A 19,980-nucleotide genomic window follows, 5' to 3' on the forward strand; every position below is an offset into this window, starting at 1 on the left:
TATTTATCAGCATTTTATCTGGAATGTGTTCACATTATAAATTGTTGAATACAGTTTGAACTTGAATATTTATACTGATGATGACAGGAGCTATTTTCCGGCAAGTTTGTAAACAACGAAATGTCGATTTTATCGAATATTATAGCTTCACTATTTTTATTGAAAGCATAAATAAGTTTCTTCAAAACCAAAACCCCCAAAAGTGAACTTTGCACCGTGATTTAAATTGATTGAAGTGTTTACCGAATGTGTTTAATCTCTCCAGACGCCCGTAAACGCACAGCGCTTAGCTGAAGCGTGAAATTGATTGACTAGATTGATTACAAAGTTCTTCTGTTGTTGTATCGACCAACGGGACCAAAACCTTCTTATTCGTTAAACAGCGATCGCTTTTCTGGTTTGAACGCGAGTCTGTTTGTTTCGAAAAGTGCTAATGTGTGCTGAGCTGTAATTTTAAATCTAACTGTTGAGAACTTTAGAAGACTTGAAAAAAAGTTTATCTAAAGTTTAAAAAGGAATGGCTAAATGAGTTGTTTATTGTTAGCAATAGTGTTCGATATTTTTTTATTTAATTGTGAAATACTACTGTTCAAGGTGGTATTTTTTCTTTAAATTAGGGCAATTTTTTTTTCTTAATGAAATACAAAGATCACTTGCAACGAAAACACTTTCCAGTGTAGTTAGAGTCAATAAACAACTGATTTATAAAGTGTTTTTAATTTGCGTACGTGTAATAGGTTATTATGTGTGACGCAGAACTTTTTGTCATTTTGGAAAATAACCAGTTTGTAATGCAATAGCTTTGTCAAAGCGTTTTTAGCGTTTTTAGGAAGTTTTTTTGAAAACTGCTGGCAAATGTAAAGGTATTAAAATAAAAAGCTTATTCACGTGCAAGACTTCTTGGTGCAAAGTAAAAATCCAACAGCTAAAACGAAATGCTACATTCCTCTCATAAAAGTTCAGTTGAACCCTTGGAAAAAGTAAGAAGTGCTCCTTGAAACTTGTTGGAATTAACTCGAGACCGAGCCCAAGAGAATATTGCAAAATTTTGAAGACAAAACAAAGTTAAGAAGAAGAATTTCGCAAATTTAAAAAAATAATTCAACCGAAAAACATTTTTGGAAAGTTGAAAAAACAACATCAAATACAGGAGTTTCGCAAAGTTTAGGAAAATTAAATTAAATTAAATCAAATTAGGTTAAAGAGGTTTTCTTAAATTAAAGCAACAAGATTTTTCACCAAAACAATCCGAAAGCAAAAAATAAACTTTCCCTTCGTACGGATGCCCGAGGAAAACCTTAAAACTTTCATCGGCAACCTTTTCACCGCCATGACGTCACGGCCCACGTCTCTGGTCGTGACGTCATCGACACCCGATATTACCGTGACTTCATCGTCGAAATGCCCCCCCGGAAACAGCATCGAGTCTCCCCTGTTGGACGAAGACTCGTCCGTGCTTTCCTCTAGCGCCCCCAGCGACGATAAGTTGTCGACCTGTTGTTGCCATGACAACGGACCGACGACGAGTGACGTCACGACGCCTGGAGGAGAAGCCCCGGCGCTGCTGCCCCTGAGCCCCAGGTTGCCCCCCAAGCTTGAAGACCGAAGGAGTTCTGACGAGGAATCTTCGGAGGCCAGAGTTAAACTGGTTCGACACAGAAAGGTGCTAGCTTTTGGCAACATGGTAAATACACGTTAAAGTATTGAAACCCTTTTGCCAATTAATCAATTCGTGATCACAATTAAAAAAGAGCAAACCATAAAACAATTAGCACTTTTAAAGAGGATGAACTTGTATCTGGCGACTTCTAGTTGCTTGAAACGAATATAATCAATGACGTCATTTAGTATCGTATCGGATCGCGATTGTTTTGTCCAAAATATCGGATATCGGAATAAAAAGTCTAGTATCGGACATTACTCCTACGTACGAGATCGCTAAATCAAAAGAACACGCTGTCCCTGGCAGCTACATGGTTCCGCTATCACGAAAATCATTCATTAAATCAATTTTTTCATTTTTTCTAGAAATTTAATCCGTTCCGGAGCAAAGCGAGGGCAATGTGCGCTCAGTCAAGCGTGAAATCGCCCTCCTACCCTTCCTCTGTGACGTCAGAATACCATTCGTCGAGCGGCGATTGTTTGTCGGATTACGCAACAGTGAGAACGCATCTCAGGTGAGAGGGAGATTAATTGGAAGTTAGAAAACAAATCCAGGGGATAGAAAATATTTTCATTTATCAATGTTTCTTCGTAAAACAAATTTTTGAATGTGATTTTGTAGAACTTGTTAAATATTTTGAGTTAAAAGTTTCGATTGTGGCTTTAACCATAAAAAAAAATGAAAAATAAAAAAACCTTTTTCAGAAAGATTAAAAGATAGTAAGATTTTAAATAGGGAAACAAATTTAAAACAAAAAAGTATACAAATTTTCAGAAAGATTCTTCCTAAATCGCTAAAGAGGAAATAAAACAAATTTGTCAAAATAAAACCATTTCTAATCTTGATACAAAAATAAAAATAGAAATTTATCTTTCAGAAAGTTTGAAAAGATTTCAAAAAATTAATCAGGTTAGCACTTTTAATGCAAATATTAGCGAAACAAATTTAAATAAAATAAAATATAAATTAAAAAAAGATACTAAAAAAGACTTTTTCCATGAAAATAAAAGAACAAATTTTCGCATAATAAAGGTTTGTTAATCTGAAAAAACAAAACATTTTTATTTTCAGAAAGATCCTCCCAAAATCGCTAAGGAGGAGATCTCATCCTCGCTCGAAATCCCTCGAACCTCCGCGTCTTCTCAGGAAGAGCATTTCAGGAGGAGACGTTTCCCTGGCAACCAGCAGTTCCTCCGATCCCAACTTCCCAGCTCCGATCCCCGAGGACTTTCGGGAGATCATCAACGTATCCGGGAGGAAATTCGAGGTCGACTCCCGAGCCCTGGACGAGCATCCGGACACGTTGCTAGGCAACAGGGAGCGCAGGATGAGGTTCTATGACGCGCGGCGCGATGAGGTCTTCCTGGATCGACATCGGGGATCATTTGACGGGATCCTTGATTTCTATGAGAAGGATGCGATCCTTAGAAGACCGGAGGATGTTCCTCTTGAGATCTTCATAAAAGAGCTAAAGTTCTACTCCTTCGATCGCAATAGTTTGGAGGAGTTTCTAAAAGCTGAGGAAATCCTCCACGTGGACAAGGTAAAGTGTATTTTTTACTTAAAGTTAAGTGTAATTTTTTACCTAAGGTAAAGTGTATTTTTTACTTAAAGTTAAGTGTAATTTTTTACCTAAGGTAAAGTGTATTTTTTACTTAAAGTTGAATGTAATTTTTTACCTAAGGTAAAGTGTATTTTTTACTTAAAGTTGAATGTAATTTTTTACCTAAGGTAAAGTGTATTTTTTACTTAAAGTTAAATGTAATTTTTTACTAAATTTTTTTACTTAAGGTAATGTGTATTTTTTACTTGAGATGGTTAAAGCCACAACCGTAACTTTCACCTTGAAATAATTAACAAATTCTGCAAAATCACTTAAAAAATTGTTTTTTTTCTTAAAAAACAAAGATAAATCAAAATCATTTTTTATGACTCTTAATTTGTGTTCCATCTTGCAAAAGATTTGTCTGAATGGATAAAATTTCTAGAAAAATGATTTAATGATTGAATGACAGGTGAAGGTTCTTCCTCAAGGAAAGTTGAAGAGGAAGGTTTGGAGATTATTTGAGGATGGAGACAGTTCTTGTTGCGCCAAAGTCGTCACTTTCATCTCAGCTCTAGTCATCACATTATCAGTTGTCGTCTTCTGCCTCGAGACTCTCCCCAACTTCGAGTCCCTCAGCCACAACGTCACTGCAGAGATCCGACCCGCGGTCCTCGAGTGTCGTCACGCCTTCGCGTCACCTACACGTCATCAATTAATGACGTCACAGACACAAGTGCCGGTTCTGGGCCTGTACAACTTTAGCGAGGTTTTCGCGGCGCTGGCGGACGCTGCGCAGCGGTGTTCCTCCGCCAAAACGCGACTCTCACTTCTGCATCGATACGCGATCGCCCGATGCTACCTCGAGCTCTATGACGTCATACACGACTTGAGGAATATGCTGGGAAATTGCACCGTCACGCCTTTCGCGTTCGCCACGTCATCAGTAGTGACGTCATCCAAGCACAGAGTGCGCCACGAGACCGCCGACTCGTTTATGACGTCATCTATGTCTTTGTCTATGACGTCAGCGTCAAAGGATGACGTCATCACGCAGTGGCAAGTTTTCGAGTTAATGGATCAGGTTTGTTGGTGACAAATGTAGGAATAATTATATTAAGTTCAGAGAATAAAATACACACAACTAGGATGGACGACAATATTATCAAGAGTAAGATAAACATTGGATAAGTCAGCTTTCTTAACGGTAAGGCGAAGTTTGACGTAATAACCACAATATAAGAATGACGTCATTTGGTATATGATCTGATGCTTTTGTCCAACATATCGGGAATCGGGAATCCCTACACACACTTGCTAAATTAAAGTTATTCATATGAACAAAATTAAATTGATTCATTTCTATAAACTTAAGTAACCCTAACCATCACTAAAAATGGTGACCCCAGCAAAAAATTGGCGGGTCAATGCACCAGTTTAATTATATCTGGAGACATATTGAAGCTGTGACAGAGAACAGCTTAACGAACATATATATTTTTTGAAATAAAACTCTAATCATTACTACTGTAAGCTCCCCTTGCGAAAAATCAATATTTTTCTCAATAATTTGTGTTTTTTGAAGCAACTTTTACACAGAAAAACAACAACAACGAAAAAAGTGAGCCAACAAGAACGCAACTGCTAAATTACGCAAGTACAAGAAAAACCCAATGTTCAGCAAAAAATAATATTAAAATCACAAATACCAACATCCATACACACAACTGCTAAATTACATATACACAAATGTAAAACTTGCATTTCTATAAAACTTAAGTTAAGTAACTAGCCTTCACAAGCAAATTACCCCAGCGAAAAAAAACTCGCCGTTTCTGCTCAGATGTGCCCCCTGCTGGACGTAGTGTCGAAAAGGTCGCAGTATTCTTGGTTTGTTCTGGAGGCTGACATGGGGAGTCCTGCTGGAATCCTCTTCCTTACAGAGACCGCCTGCATCGTTTGGTTCCTCACCGAGCTAATGTGCAGGTTCTCGAGCTGCCCGGATAAAAGGGTTTTCTTCAAAGTGAGATAAGTTGTTTGTATCAATGTTTTTAGTTGCAGATTAAGCAAAGTACAAAAAATTCGAACTTTTTCTACTAACATTTTGCATTTAAATTTAGCGAATAAAAAACTTTACGTATTTAAGTGGAAGATTTGTTCTGTTTTTTAAACATTTGGTTATAAGAACGAAATTACGATTTTGATTGATTTTATAACACAGCTTGCTAAAGTTGATGCAATTGTGCGGGGATGCTCGAACAAAGTCATGTTTGTTTTAAGAACTTCTTGAACGTGATTGATCTTGTTGCAATCCTTCCATACTTTATAACGCTTATCGTGACAACGATTGAAACCAAGACGCACCTTCGCCCGCAAACAGCCACTATACTCAGGTAAGGTCGTGCACCAGTACGAGTGAGGATAGCAACAATTTTGTTGGCTACTAATAAAGATTTGAACAAAAAAGCTCTTTTAATTCCAGTTAATTTTGTGGTTACTCTGCCACTATACTCAGGTGATTTAAAGGATTTGTACAGGATTGCTTTATTTTCGTCACAAACTATAAAGAAATCTAAAAACGACATAATTTATGATAAGTAGTGATATTTTATTTAGCTATTGTCAAAAACCTGAAAGCATAATATCGGCTGGATGTTGTAGTTAAATAAACATAGTGAGAATATCAAAGCCCCAAAACAAGTAGATAGCATTTTGTGAAGGTTTCAAATAGTTCTTATGATAATGGCGGGAGGTTGTAATTAGACATGGAATAAATATCAAAGCCCATACACAAAAAGAAAGAATTTTGAACATCGGATGTTAAAAAAATTAATAAAGATATATTCGAAACGTCCAAAACAAACTTTTTATGTGTTATTATTTGTGCTTTCGGTTAGAACGATCCGACTAATACGAATGCTTCGAATCCTCAAGTTGTCGAGATATTCAAGAGGATTCAGGATCCTGGGGTTGACACTGGTACGGAGCACCAGGGTACTTTTTCTCCTCGTATGCTTTCAGGTAAGCTCAATACTGTGGAGTGTGGGATTTATGGAAAAGATTGGCAATAAAGAGAATTCCCTGATCTAAAAGATAAAACAGTAACTTCCTATTCAGAAATATGGATCAATTAATTCAAAACAGAATAATATTTGTAATTTAAAAAAGTTTATTAACGTTTTACATCTCATTATTTATTTACACAACTTGGCAAACACCATACGAGGTTTATAAATAATGTTTAATTTGGGAATTTTAAATTAGATGAAATTTATTGTGGTTTGACTGAATTAAGTTTTCAACCCGCAGCTAATTTACATGTAATATTAAAATGCAAACCATACGTCTATGCTAATATTCGGCTGTTAAAAAAAAAAAAATAGGTGAAAAATATTAAGAATGTTTTTAAAGTTAAATAAAATGTTTGTTGAAAAAACAGAAAGGTTCATCAGTTTCAGTAAATAAAGAAGAAAGCGGATATAATATATAAAACTTTATAGCTGTGATAAATTATATTTGTACACTGACTCAAAACATCCTCCAGATTTACAATGCAAACGATTGAGGCCTTTTTTTGATTGAAATATTTTTTATTCAAACTATATGATAAAACCAAAACAAATAAAATTGTTATGGTTGGGGCGTAAAACGTTTTATTTTTTGTTTTAGATCAACGGTTATCAATAGAACTGTGTAAGAATGTAAACCTTTACACAAAAAGCAATAATCGTACACACCTAGTTTTTTTTCAGTTTAACATTACGTTATATTTGATGAGCAGCAACCTAAATTCACCCAGAATTTATAAAATAATGGTATAACTTTATGGTTTTTCTTTAAGTGTTGTTTGCAATCCATAGTACACAATGCTTTCAATTGTAATTTTGAATAGTTTTCGTCAAGAATGTTTATTTATTTTAACCCAAGCCCGACTAAAGTTCAAACGGTCGATTTATAAAAGTAATCTAAAATTGCATCTTCTTTGTTCCCAAATGCTTGTTTAAAACAAGATGGCATTGTTTTTTTAAAGCATTTTTGCTCTGGCCAAAAATGTGCTACTCTAGCCTCTTTTAGAGGTATTCATATATCAAAAATTAAACAATAAATATACGTGTGATAATGTACCTCCCACCAAAAAACGTGTGGCAATAAAACTTCTGTCCGTCTTGTTCTCAAATTGCAGCATGAAATATTGATGTCAAAGTGCAAGAAACGAGGAGTTTTGATGAATAATTCAAGTGTGAAAATTGCGCGTTCAGCCCCAAAGTTGCGAATATGGCAAACTATGCAATCAGTAAGCGGCGATGTTAAACACGCTCAATAATTCATTACCGGACAAAATGCGATAACTTCCTTAGATGGATAAACGCAAGGATATAAGATACAAAACGAAGCGTTTTAAATATTTACGACTTGGATAGAAACAGTTGTTATGTGACACCAGCCTAAACTCTATTTTTGAATTGCGCCTTAACCTAAAAGTTAAGCCTTGGGCACGCGATTGAAAGATAGAATTTCGATTTATTTAATGTACTTGAGTCATCAGTTAAATTATACATACCAAAATACAATTCTTTCGAATGTTTTAAGCAGTATTGTAAACAAGTCATTTTTAAATGACTTAAGTCCCATTTAAGGTATTTGCGAAATAACTTAAGTATAACTAAAGTCTTTTGCAAAAATAGCAAGTCCCAGTATAAGTCATCAGCAATCCTAATCAAAACCCAGTAAAGTAAAAAAGTGCATCTTAAATCGCAAACCAACTTTTTATCATGACGATTTTCATAAAGAAACTTTTTGCGGTCGTCTATAAACTGGCAAAACGTTTTTAAATTTTATTAAACTGTTTTAAATAAAATCATATTGATATTTTGCCATTATTCCTTAGATTCTATTTGAAAAGAGACTGACGGTGCCACATTTGTGGAAAAATATATTTCTTTTCTAAATGACAAGAATTTATTATTGACTGACTTTGACTATGACATGATAATCTAACTTCTAAAGTATATTTACCTTCGTTTGAATCCTATATAGGAGAAATCTTCCTCATTCCTTATTTAGTTTATAAAGTCTACTTTATATCGCCAGCCTACTTTTTGTCTCAGACGTTTTTCACCACCAAGTGTCAACCTTACATACATATTGGTTGACGATTTTCATCAAAAAATGTTAACGTTAAATAAATATTCGTTGAAGAAGATATTCATCCTCGGTTTATTCCAGATGGTTCTCGCTGTTGTCTTCTCGAGCATTGTCTTCTTCGTGGAGGTCGACGCTCCAGGATCGATGTTCAAGAGCATTCCGGATTCTTTCTGGTGGGCCATTATCACCATGACAACAGTAGGGTGAGCGCTTCACTCGGGGCACCAATTATTGAAAGCAAAATGTTCCAAATTGCAACAAACTTAGCAACTGCTGGGCGGTATTTGGCTTCCTTTCCTGAATAAGTTTTAAATAAGAAAATTTAAGAGAAATATATGCTTTATGCTAAGCATTGACAGGCTTTCAGTTGAAATATATATTACAAATATATATAACAGTTGGTCCAGAACTTACGTTTCACCCGTCTGTACCCAGATACGGTGACGTGGCCCCAGTGACGTTGTGGGGTAAGATAGCTGGGGCTTGTTGCGCAATTCTGGGAATCCTTTGCATCTCATTTCCGGTTCCTGTGATCGTCTCAAACTTCAACTATCTTTACAACCAGGACAAGTGAGTAAAGAGGTTTGGCGTATTCTTGTCCTCTAACTTTACAACACAGTTTCAAACTTTAAAGACTAAAGCAGCCGTTTCTCACTCCGGGGCGTTTCAAGGGACTATTGGATTTAAATTAGGACGCTTAAATTCAAAAAAAGTGTACAACCTATTACAATTCATAATAGATATAAAGATGAACATATCAAGACACAAATTTTATACAGGAATAGCTGAATGTCAACTAACACAAAAACTAAATACAAATGCCATGAAAAAATTTTTTTTCGCATAAAATTGAGTAATCGACCAAATGTTATTTTAAAGACAATAATATAAAAAAATGACATATAAAATTAATTTGTGTAAAGTGTTTTCGTACCTTAGCATTTTCCTGTTGATGATTTATGACTTTTTTTCTTATTAACCAATTAGTTATTAAATTTGATGTTGCAATTAATTGTCTTTTAATAAAAGTTAAAAACAAACTTACGAACAAAAATCAAAGCAGGACCAATAAAAAAAACACCTTTTATTCGAAACATCCTTTCTTCTACTTGTAGAGACACAAGCAAGCTTCTCCCGGAGGATTTAATGCGGAGTCCTGAGGAAGATCAGGATTACATCTTCATCGAGGATGACAGACATCCGCTCCTGGTGGGTAACTAGCAACAAGAAAGTGGCTTTCGTAGGGTTTAAAGACCGATAATAGTAAACAATTTAAAATAACTAAAGTCTCAGTCAAACTATTTGTAAAATAAGTTAACGTCATAATTTTTACATAAAATAACGACCCAGTCCAAGGCATCAGTTGCCCAAGTCAACACATCAAAATGTCGCTACTATTCATTTCAAAATAAATTTAAACAGCATTAAGGCAAGAAATGACAATTTGCAACCATGGATGTCCGATAATATCGGATGTCAGCCGATACCCGGAGCCAATTGGTTGCAACCGTGCAGAGTGTCAGTATCGAAGTAAAATGTCAGGTTCGGGCGGGTTTGCTGAAAAGTAAAATGTAACTTTGAATAAAGTGGATATAAGTTGTAGTAAGTATATCAAAGCCCGTATAGAAGTAGGTATCATTTTGAACGTTTGGAATAAATCGTTACGAATAGATATTCTTATTACGTCTTACTACAACCTCTAACCATTGTGCTGCAATGGATATAAGTTAATAATAAATAAAGTACTTTTTGTAGAAAGATGAAACAATGAACGGTGAAACTAACATCCGGGAGTTCGCTTCTACGTCACTTTGCGAACAACAGAGGTCACCGCAACCTTCACGGTTCGCTAAACACGACAATTACATCCGATGTTTCTGGTTTACTCAGCTTTTTCCTTTTCATTTTAATAGAAATAAATATTGTGCGCGATGTGAAAGTAGATTTACTTGGCAAAGTGCTACGTTTTGCGTGTAATTTAGTTTGCTGTACAATTTTTTTATTTTTATTGAAAAATAGCTAAAATTTAAATTAAATGACAAGGTCACAAAATATAAAAAAAATTGGTATGGTAGTCGCGTGATTTTTAAACTGTTCTGTGTTTCTATGGTGTGCCTCGAGAGATTGCTAAGTGTGCCGTTAATTTTTTTGTAATTTTGAAAAATAATTTATTTGTATTATAAATAGCATTTTAGACTTCAATACGCACTATCCATTACTAATTTTTCTTAGTTAACCACTAGGCAAAAAACTTTTATATCAACTGTGATAAAACCTTAGGTCCTGTTAAAACATTGACATATATTTGTTAAAAATGCAGAAGCCTATTTTTTTAAATTATTGCCTATGTTACTAAGACTCTTTTTTGTTCACAGAAATTGCAAGTGCCAGCCAAAAATAGAAGAGACCCACGAGCGACGCTTGAGCGCCACCTTGCAGAAGAAATGCGTCCGAGTTACTGTCGTTTGATGGCGCTACAGACACCCGACATGCTATTATATGTTTGCCAAAGCAGTTGTGTATCGTTTGCATAAAAATAGAGCAAATATATAACGCATTTTAACGCAGTTGAAAGCTGGAATATCGTCCATAAACTATCGCCTTGCATCTTGGTTTAAAAAACGACTCCCTAAAGGCGTTTTCGGTTTGCGTTGGTTAGGGTCGGGCTAAAATGTTTTAGATGTGAAGTCTTAAAACAACTAGACATTGAAAATGTGGTAATTTAGGTCGTGGTTCATACCAGTTTAAAAGCCCTTGACTACTAACTTAAGTTTAGGCCCTTGCTTTATGGTTTAATGTGACATACCAATGTGACAAACAAGTTGCTCAAAGTCAAACGATTTTTGCTTTAAACTTTTTATTGCTGCATAATGTTGATTGTGTTGCTTTGTTTACACTGTGATGCTCAAAATAAACTTCATTTTTTTACCGCTGGAATTTAGAAAGAAGGGATATAAATAACGAATGAGTTTAACTTAAAGTACATAGAATAATATACTTTCGTAAGTTAAAGCGCAATGCTGCAATCATTTGATTACACAGTGAAACTAGAGAAAGCGTGTTGCAGTGTTGTAATGACTAAAGTCAATGACTTGACATAAATGCATTAATGCCACTGCTTTAAATGAATTGACTTAACCATTTCGGCCAAGTGACTTTGGTTGAACAAAGATATTTCGATTAGGCAATTGTTTTAATTAAATTTGGTCATTTATCTTACTTTTTTTAAATTAAATATTTACTTGCTATAAGTTGCGTTTTTGTTATTTTTTAGTTGGGTCTTCGCTCATATTCGGACTTTCCAATTTATTTTGATAGTTTAGTTTTTTATTTTTACGTTTTTTTGATTAAATTCTAGCAAATTCGTGTCGAATCCAGTTGAGCGAATTACAGATAACAAAAATGCAATTACAAAAATTATGGACAACAATTTCCGCAAAAAGTATGAAAATATCCGCAAAAACAAAAATATCCGCAAAAAGAAAAATTTCCGCAAAGTCTTGTTAAAACCTGTCTGAAACCTATTAATATTCTCTGTTTACGGTAGGGAGCGCAGGGCGAAATTATTTGTGTCTGAAACTTCTAATTTGAACCTCTGGCTGTTGGCGTGAATTGCCCGAGGCGAGATAGAAGCACTATGTAGGCATTCGTTACTAGATACCAGCTGTAGTGCTTCGTACAGTAATATTTAATCAGGTTAAATATGATACGGTAATAGGAGACTTTAGATATGGTTCTAACCGTTATAATCGGTATTTTATCTTAGGTGATATACTTTAGTGTCCGTGTTAAGCTTTACAAGTCTATTTTGGGCTACAAGCTGTCTCATATTTCATATTTTGCAAGTCAGGTTATCAATATAAAATTAGTTATACTGCAAAGGTAGAATGAATGGGCGAAATTCTAACAAATTTCTTGTGTGTCACATTTACATCTGCAATGACATGGTTTATGGGAAAATGTTTATGGCTAGTTTAAAAAAATTACGAATGTATAATCGTGCTAAAAATACACAGTGTAAAACCTGTAAAATATCGCAGTTCACAAACGACAAATCTAATTTTGAGTTTTTTAAGTTCCAACTCGATACATCTTGTTACGGTAGTGTTTTAAAACTTTTCACTTATACGAAAAATGTTTTTTGATAATGAATTTTAAAGCCAAATAGGTCCAGTAAATCGACATCATCTTGATAAAGATATACGCACTTGTATCATCTTTAGTTAATGTGACAGGCTACATTACCGATCCGTGTATGGTGTATCTAAAAACGTTTTGCTAATTACTAGCTATTTATCATCGACAATTCATGGCATGTATGAACAACATAACGCCTACCTTATTTATAGATGAGGCGATTAGAATCATTTGCTTGCGGTTTATTTGTATTGTGACATGAAAGCAACAGTTTGCTGCGAGGCAAAACATGTTCCGAGCGTGCTGGAACAGAAAGCCAAAAGTTGGAATCATTCGATGGATGTTCTTCTTAATTATCGGAAATGTTGCCGTTTTAATGTTTCACAAATTAGTTCCCATTCGTAAGTAAAACTTAAGTTAGTCCATAAAAAAAAAAATGTGTTGTAAATACCTGTTTTTAAAACGTTCCCCAAAAGTTAAGATTTTAAATAAATTCAAGTCAAATTTTTAAACAAAATTTTCGTTGGTAAAATGAGTAAAATATTTTTAAGTTTTAAGCGCTGTAGAAGCTTTACAAATCTCATCAATATTCTCTCCGACAATTTACAAAGCAGTGTTAGTTTTTACCTAACCATAAAGAGAAAAACATAATAAAAATAGCGACTAAAGAATTGTTAGTTTTGTGGCAAATGGGCAAAGTTTTACAACCCGGTTAAATTATAAACATTTTCTTTCGTTTTAGAAAATAAGTGTTGGCGGACACAAGGTGGCGATAAAGAATACGATGAAGCTAATCAGCCGAGAGAGTTTGACCTTGAACAAGGAACTGAAGGTAATTGTTGTGACGTCATAGGTTTTGTGACGTGGGTTTTTCCAAAATATTTTCGTGTTGGGTTACGCTTGCTTCGATTACTGAGGGTTTGGTAAACTGGGGTTAGTGGATTTTTATGGGGGTTCATTAAGAACAAACTTATTTTGTTATTTAAAATTAATATTTTTCATACTAAATAAATTTAAAAAAAATCTTTGCATTTTATATTTGCACTAAGTGTACTTTTACGAGGTCTGCGAAGGTCTTACTAAGATTAGTGTAACATTTAAAATTAAATGAATTAAAATAAATACATGTAGATTAAATAAAAAATGCCCGGCATAACAGGTTTCCTTGAGTCTTCTCTAAAAAATCTTTTATGCCGACCCTAGTCCATCAAAATTGAAAAAGTTGTGTGATTAACTGATTAGTTAGGCTCTTAAAAGGTTTGAAAACCACTGTCCAAACGACAGTTTTGATTGCAAACCATCTCATTCCCAATATAAGACAAATTGCAAATCTGAACTTAACAAGTGCCACGCCCTTCAAACGCCCCTAATTTACTCACATACCTTGTTACGTCAGCACACGGCTGGGAAACAACAGAACCAACTACGTCACGAACAATTCCCTTCGTCGATATCAACATCTCAGTGGAGGGGGAGTCCCGAAGCAGCGACGAACCCCCGATTCCACCAATAAACGAAAAACTTTCGAATTTCGAGCAAATTGTGACGAAACTGAGGGCGAGAGAAGTCAGATCCGTGGCACCAGAGTCCATCTCTCGCGCCATAAAAGAGAAGAAGGTTCTCTCGTGCCCAGAAATCAACTTTTTGGAGCAAAGCGCCATGAAGCCCAAACTAAGGCACATCTTCTGGGGCGAGTATTTCCGCCGCGGCGAGCTTCATTATGACGTGGACAATCCGATCGTTAATGACGTCATGACTTATACGCACGAAAATCCGGCCGAGGTTGATTTGATGACGTCAGACCCGATGGAGAGGAAGATTTATAAGGCACCAAGTTTGAACCTTACTTCGGCAGGTAAAAGATAAATAACCTAACAAAGTAAATATATAATAAGTTTAGATGATGTTAAGATTGTTTATAAAAACAGGCATCATCTGATACGAGGTAAACCTTAAGTTAAGGTAATAGGAGAAATGAACTTGAGAATCCTATAAAATTGGATCAATTCCAACATCCCAACCTTATGGCATCGGTTCTGATCCGGTACGAAATCACCCAGATAAATACAAAGCCGGCTAACCTGCTCAAATGCAAATTTTAGACTTAATAATATTTTTTCAATTAAGATCATTCTAAAATATACGTAGGCTACATTATACTGGTTGTGATGTAAAATTTAGTGACAAATTATTGGAAACATCCCTCAAATGAATATACTGTTGTTGCCAGGCATAATATTAATTATAAAGAGGGTTCTTCTGACAAATATTTATTCTGTGCCGACGTTTCGATAACCTATCCAGGTAATCATCTTCAGGGCACATCCCTTGAATGTTACTAACTTCTAGATTACCTTTATTTATAATTGTAACTCCTGTTCGTTATTTCTCAGGAAGCCGATTCCTGATTGCAGCGGATGAGCTGAACGTATTGCTACGGATGCAAGGCTCGCCGGGGATTCCCCGATTGTACGCCGCGTGCTTGACCACGCGTGACGGAACTGACGTCACCGGGTTGGACCAAGGTCACCTCAAGGTTGAAAGGATTCGGTGAGAGCTCTACGAACAAAATGACAAAAAACAATATTTATGTAATAAAAGTGGGAAACCAATTCTTTTCCCATTACCTTTTAATTAATGAACTTAAACCGAAAAAACTACATTAGCAATTGGCATTTAATCACATAAAGTAAAACTTAAAATAAAATTAAAAAGTTCTTCTTAGCTCTTGAATCATACTCACAAAAACATACAGTAAGATTTAAAAGGCTATTACCGAAATCAGTTTGCTTTATTACGATTGCGGTGCACGCAAGGATGGCTTCGTATAGGAATACTAAATACTAATGATGCTATGTACTTGGCGAAATGCTTACTTTATATTGTAAGGACCTAGTGACATAATGCATTAAATATTTCTTTCCAGCTATGTTCTAGCGCGGTTCAGCGAGAACCAGCTTGTTTGTCCTCCTGATTCCTACACTACACAATGCGATGATCTCACAAGGATGGTAAACATCGTTAGGAAGCATCCCACCCCGCAACTTGCAGCTGTTAAGCTCATAAAGTCATTTACTACGGTCTTTAGAAGCCTCTGGGAGAATGGGTGAGATTTTAATTGGAAGAAATAAAGCATCTTATAGTTAGAAAAGCGACTGAAACTTTACCTTGGTTTCCTAGTTTTTTTTAATAGTTTTTCGTGAGTTTTGCTTTTTTTTTTGGCTGATGTTTATGAATTTATTTCTGTGCATTGAACGTTTAGCAAGTTAGATTTTTGAACAATTTAAAGGTTTTTCACGGACATATACATTTAATAGCCTCTTTGTTGCAAATCAAACTGTAATTCAACTGAAAAGTTTTTGTTTTTAACCCTAACTACATTACTGGTTCCCAACCTTTTTGTTTTTTATATAACAAAACACGTCTTTTTGCAGATTTTTTCCGTACAAGCTTGATATGAGCAATCTGGCCGTCACCGATAACCTTGACGTCATATTTACGTCACTAAAGTCATTTGTTACGCTTACGACGTCACAAGACAGTGACAGCAATCACGAAAGGTAAATTCAAGGTCTAAATATAACTATACAAGCGCAAGATGTTATACGGAAGAAACTTCAAAAATACTCGCATCGACCAATGAACGAGTACAGATAATAACTCGCCGACTGAGTTTTCGGTTAATTGTCACAAAGCAGTGGTTGCCAAACTTTATGGTTTGCGTCACCCCTGAACAAATAAAAATATTGCCGCACTTCTACAATAATTTATTTTAAGTAACTCTCCAATGTAACACAATACACATAAATGAAACAACATAAACCACCCTACACAATCTAGGAAAATATAATTTGATTTATTGTACTCTAATTGTACACAAAGAGTTGTAAAAGTCTTACCATTTGAGCAAAAATCAGACTCTTAAAGTATCTTTCGGCACCATTGCGCATTAACAATAGCACCTCTATTTTGAACCACTGTCATAAAGTTTCTGGTTAATTTAATAGAATAGAAATCAAAGCTGATATCGATTTTTTTGAAAAATATGCTATATTACATAATATAGTTCTTAGACAAAGTTATAATCTTGTTGGACAGAAAGCGTAATTTTAAATGTGTCGCGGACTACTATACCTTTAATACTTGACTGAATTTCGCACAATTTATTGATCACCTGAGTAACAGGAAACATAGGCAAGTTATTATTAAAGTAGGAAAAACCAAAATACATCTTTAGCTTGAACTGTCTTTTCCACATATATTTAATGGCAATATTTAAACTAATCCTGAAATAGAGAAACTGAGTAAACTAAACCTATTTGTAAAATTGGTGTCGCATATATTAAAACTAAAGGACTTTTGATTGTTAACGACTTTAAAGGTTGATAAATATGCACTTACAACTGTGTAGGGCGATGTCTGGCGTTTCATGCAAGGACTGGAAGAATTGTCCGACCCCAGGCTGGCAAGGTCAGCAGATACTCTTCAGGTACGGATTACACTGCAAGGAGGTCAAAGGTTACTGCTCTAGTAAAAGCAGGTGAGCTAATTAGATATTATTTTGGATCATAATGGTTGGAGGTTGTAGTAAGACGTAATAAGAATATTTAAGCCCGTACAGAAGTAGGTATCATCTTGAACGTTTCGAATAACTCAGTGCCTTCTCTTTATGTTGAAAATGAATAAAGAGTTATTCGGAACGTTCAAAATACTACCTACTTCTGTATGGGCTTTGATATTCTTATTACGTCTAAATATTATTTTCTTTAATCTAAACGTACAATGAATGCTTAGTATGGAGCATAATGGTTAGAGGTTACTATAAGACAAAATCTACGTTAAAAATAAATAACAGATATTGGAAACGTCTAAAAATGCTCCTTACTTCTGTGTGGCTTTGTTATTCTTACTACATCTTTGTGTATTGTCTTATTAGATCAGTATGTTTTATAACATTCGCAGAGGGCATAATAAATGTTTTTTGCTATTTATTTCTATAGAAAACTAATGACGCAATTTACTTGGCGAAATTTATATTTTTAAATTGTAAGTTTTTACACTTTGCTGACTGATTTTTGTTCGAAATGGTTGCGCTCTTTCAGACCACATGTAATAAATTTGGAATTTTTTTCGTATCACACTAAAATGTAATAACGCCTATAAATTTTCAGCCAAACAGTATTTTTTGATGTTGCATTTCAAATTGTTATAGTTTATCTATATGTCGAAATGCAATGTATGCAAGCAACAATTCTTATAATTCTTTATATAGGAAAAATATAAACACCCCCATTGTCATTGATTTCAAGTGTTGGAATTTTTTAACGACACCGTAAAGCATTTTTTACTTTGGCTCCATTTTAAACTAAAACCTCCGGCCATTATCCTCCAAAACTTAAAATAGATAATTTAAAACGTCAGTTTTTATTAAACTAAACTAACAACAATCCCTTTTAAGGTTATTTCTAACCATACCGATTGATTCCCAGGTGTTGGGGAATGGACAGCCACATCTACCTGTGCGTTTTCGCCAAGTGGATGTTCCCGAAGCTGCACTACGTCTTTCCCACGTCGTGGAAACATTCTGGTGACGTTGAAAAGCTGCTCAGCTGCGCCACCCAGGGGAAACCAGACTTTCGATGCAGCTGGAAATCCTTCGAGAGAGGAATCGATAATATCTTGCAATTGGTTGAGCAAACCTTGAAAAACTGAGTTCCGAGGTTTCGTGGTTCAAATCCAGGCCCTGGATGCATAAATATTTTGTTGGAATCAATTAGTATGCAATGTTTTGTTCTGATAGGGTTTAGAGAAAAAATCTCAGTAATTTTAATTTTAGACAGTCGCCGGGTCGGATCTAGCTGCTGCATAAAATATGGCGGGTGACAACTTGTTTCAAACAAGGTAGAAAACTGAGTTCCGAAGGTTAGTGGTTCAAATCCCGGCCGGGATGCATATAGCTGCTGCTATAAAAAACTGTCGTAAAACAATTTGTGTTGCACTTTATTTATAAGAGTGAGCTCTAACATTTTGCCGTCCATTGTTAGCCATAAAAAGCGCATTTCAATCTAGTCACTCACGGTTTGTCGAAACTGAAAAGCCACAGCTACCTGAGCGGAAACTTGTCGTTCGTTGCCAATAAATGGTTTATTTTAATTTCGTGATTTATATAAACATAAGGAGCAATTTGGCCTCAGAAATATTTTATGTCGGACGACGTTGTGCTTTGCGAAAACCAAAACCAGGGCTGTGGAGTCGGAATCGGTACTCGTCAGAGATGGAGCCGGTTTATTTTCCTGGATTTGAAATCGAACTCGAGTTATTTCAAACTGACTACAGCCATGGCGCAAGCATTTTATATCAGAATAAAACACATTTCGAACATTGTTAAACAAAATATTGGAAAAGTTAAAGCCAACTTACTTCCTCGTAATGTTGGTTCCTTTGAAAGCAGCAAGAAACGTAGAGTGTTTTTGCATTTATTGAAGCAACTTTCAGCAATATTGCAATGTTTGCGTTTCGAATTATTGAGCTGACGTTGTGCAAAAAGCATAAAACATAAGCATTAATAAGAAACTCGTAATTGTTAACACATTAGGAGGCTCAGACTTATCTAAATTCCAAATAAAAGTTGTTTGTCCCCGCTAATCCTTAAAAAATAAAAATCCCAACTCTTATATTATCACTTTTGCCAGTTATACAGGGACATATAAGATCCTAAAAAGTGTTTCTTACCTTTGGAGCATAATGGTTGGAGGTTGTAGCAAGACGTAATAAGAATATCAAAGCCCATACAGAAGTAGGTGTGACGTTGAAAACGAATAAAGATTTATTCGAAACGTTCAAAATGCTACTTACTTATATATGGGCTGTGATATTCATTCTACGTCTTACCACAACCTCCAGCCATTATCTTAAGATTTATTCGAAACGCTCAAAATGATACCTACTTCTGTATGGGCTTTGACATTTTTATTACGTTTCTTATCTTCGTTTAAAAAGAAGCAATATCTGCAGAGCACAAATAACCACTTTCAATGACCAACTGAAAATAAGGCGCTGAAATCCTGTTTAACTTGGTTTAAACCTGGTTTAGCGCGACGAACGCAAACGTTAAACGCTTCTTGAAACAAAGAAGCCTTCAGCAAAACGTAGTTCTTGTCGGCGCTTCAATCAACATACCACTGAAGTCGACACAAAAGTTTTCACGTGTGGGAAGTTTGATTCCAGCGTTGGCAGTGTTAAGAAAGCACATGTAGTAGCCAACAGTTTAATATTTTCAGGACAATGCTGGTCAGTTTTAGTTAGACGTAGATGGATGTTGAAACTCTTACACGAGGAGAAATATGTAAACGTTAAATACTTTTTTAAGTATAGTGGATAAAGATTGTAGTTAAACATAAAATGAATATCCCAAACAAGAAGGGTGCAATTTGTAAAACGAGGTTTGTTGTTGTTAGACGTATAGTAAGGATATAAAAGACCCTAAAGAAGT

The 19,980-nt window shown here is 35.2% G+C and overlaps 2 protein-coding genes across 2 annotated transcripts; both read left to right on the plus strand.

Moving 5' to 3' along the window:
• The first annotated feature begins 1,282 nt into the window (after window positions 1-1,282).
• LOC146139085 (potassium voltage-gated channel subfamily A member 5-like) lies at window positions 1,283-10,820 on the plus strand. The gene is made up of 12 exons (XM_083391619.1): window positions 1,283-1,663; window positions 2,029-2,177; window positions 2,735-3,206; window positions 3,679-4,290; window positions 5,050-5,229; window positions 5,487-5,599; window positions 6,104-6,227; window positions 8,433-8,554; window positions 8,787-8,921; window positions 9,467-9,560; window positions 10,107-10,195; window positions 10,727-10,820. Exons 1-12 carry the CDS (start codon window positions 1,283-1,285, stop codon window positions 10,818-10,820), a joined length of 2,565 nt encoding a protein of 854 aa, XP_083247745.1.
• A 2,811-nt stretch (window positions 10,821-13,631) lies between these two features.
• On the plus strand, window positions 13,632-18,551 carry LOC146139086 (uncharacterized). Its single transcript, XM_083391620.1, has 7 exons — window positions 13,632-13,647; window positions 13,885-14,343; window positions 14,882-15,038; window positions 15,415-15,594; window positions 15,923-16,048; window positions 16,900-17,028; window positions 17,978-18,551. The coding sequence occupies exons 1-7, from the start codon at window positions 13,632-13,634 to the stop codon at window positions 18,198-18,200; spliced, it is 1,290 nt and encodes a 429-aa protein (XP_083247746.1). The 3' UTR covers window positions 18,201-18,551.
• The last annotated feature ends 1,429 nt before the right edge of the window (window positions 18,552-19,980 follow it).

Source organism: Ascidiella aspersa, chromosome 6 (genome assembly GCF_963924565.1).
Source record: "Ascidiella aspersa chromosome 6, kaAscAspe10.2, whole genome shotgun sequence".
NCBI classification, from domain to species: domain Eukaryota; kingdom Metazoa; phylum Chordata; class Ascidiacea; order Phlebobranchia; family Ascidiidae; genus Ascidiella; species Ascidiella aspersa.

Bases quoted from the DNA above. Each gene is read 5' to 3' on its own strand.
- LOC146139085 (XM_083391619.1), top strand. From the start codon at position 1,283: ATGCCCGAGGAAAACCTTAAAACTTTCATCGGCAACCTTTTCACCGCC. The intron at 4,291-5,049 runs GTTTGTTGGTGA...GTTTCTGCTCAG, and splicing joins TTTTCGAGTTAATGGATCAG to ATGTGCCCCCTGCTGGACGT. The intron at 5,600-6,103 runs GTAAGGTCGTGC...GCTTTCGGTTAG, and splicing joins CAAACAGCCACTATACTCAG to AACGATCCGACTAATACGAA.
- LOC146139086 (XM_083391620.1), top strand. The intron at 14,344-14,881 runs GTAAAAGATAAA...GTTATTTCTCAG, and splicing joins TTTGAACCTTACTTCGGCAG to GAAGCCGATTCCTGATTGCA. The intron at 15,039-15,414 runs GTGAGAGCTCTA...ATTTCTTTCCAG, and splicing joins CTCAAGGTTGAAAGGATTCG to CTATGTTCTAGCGCGGTTCA.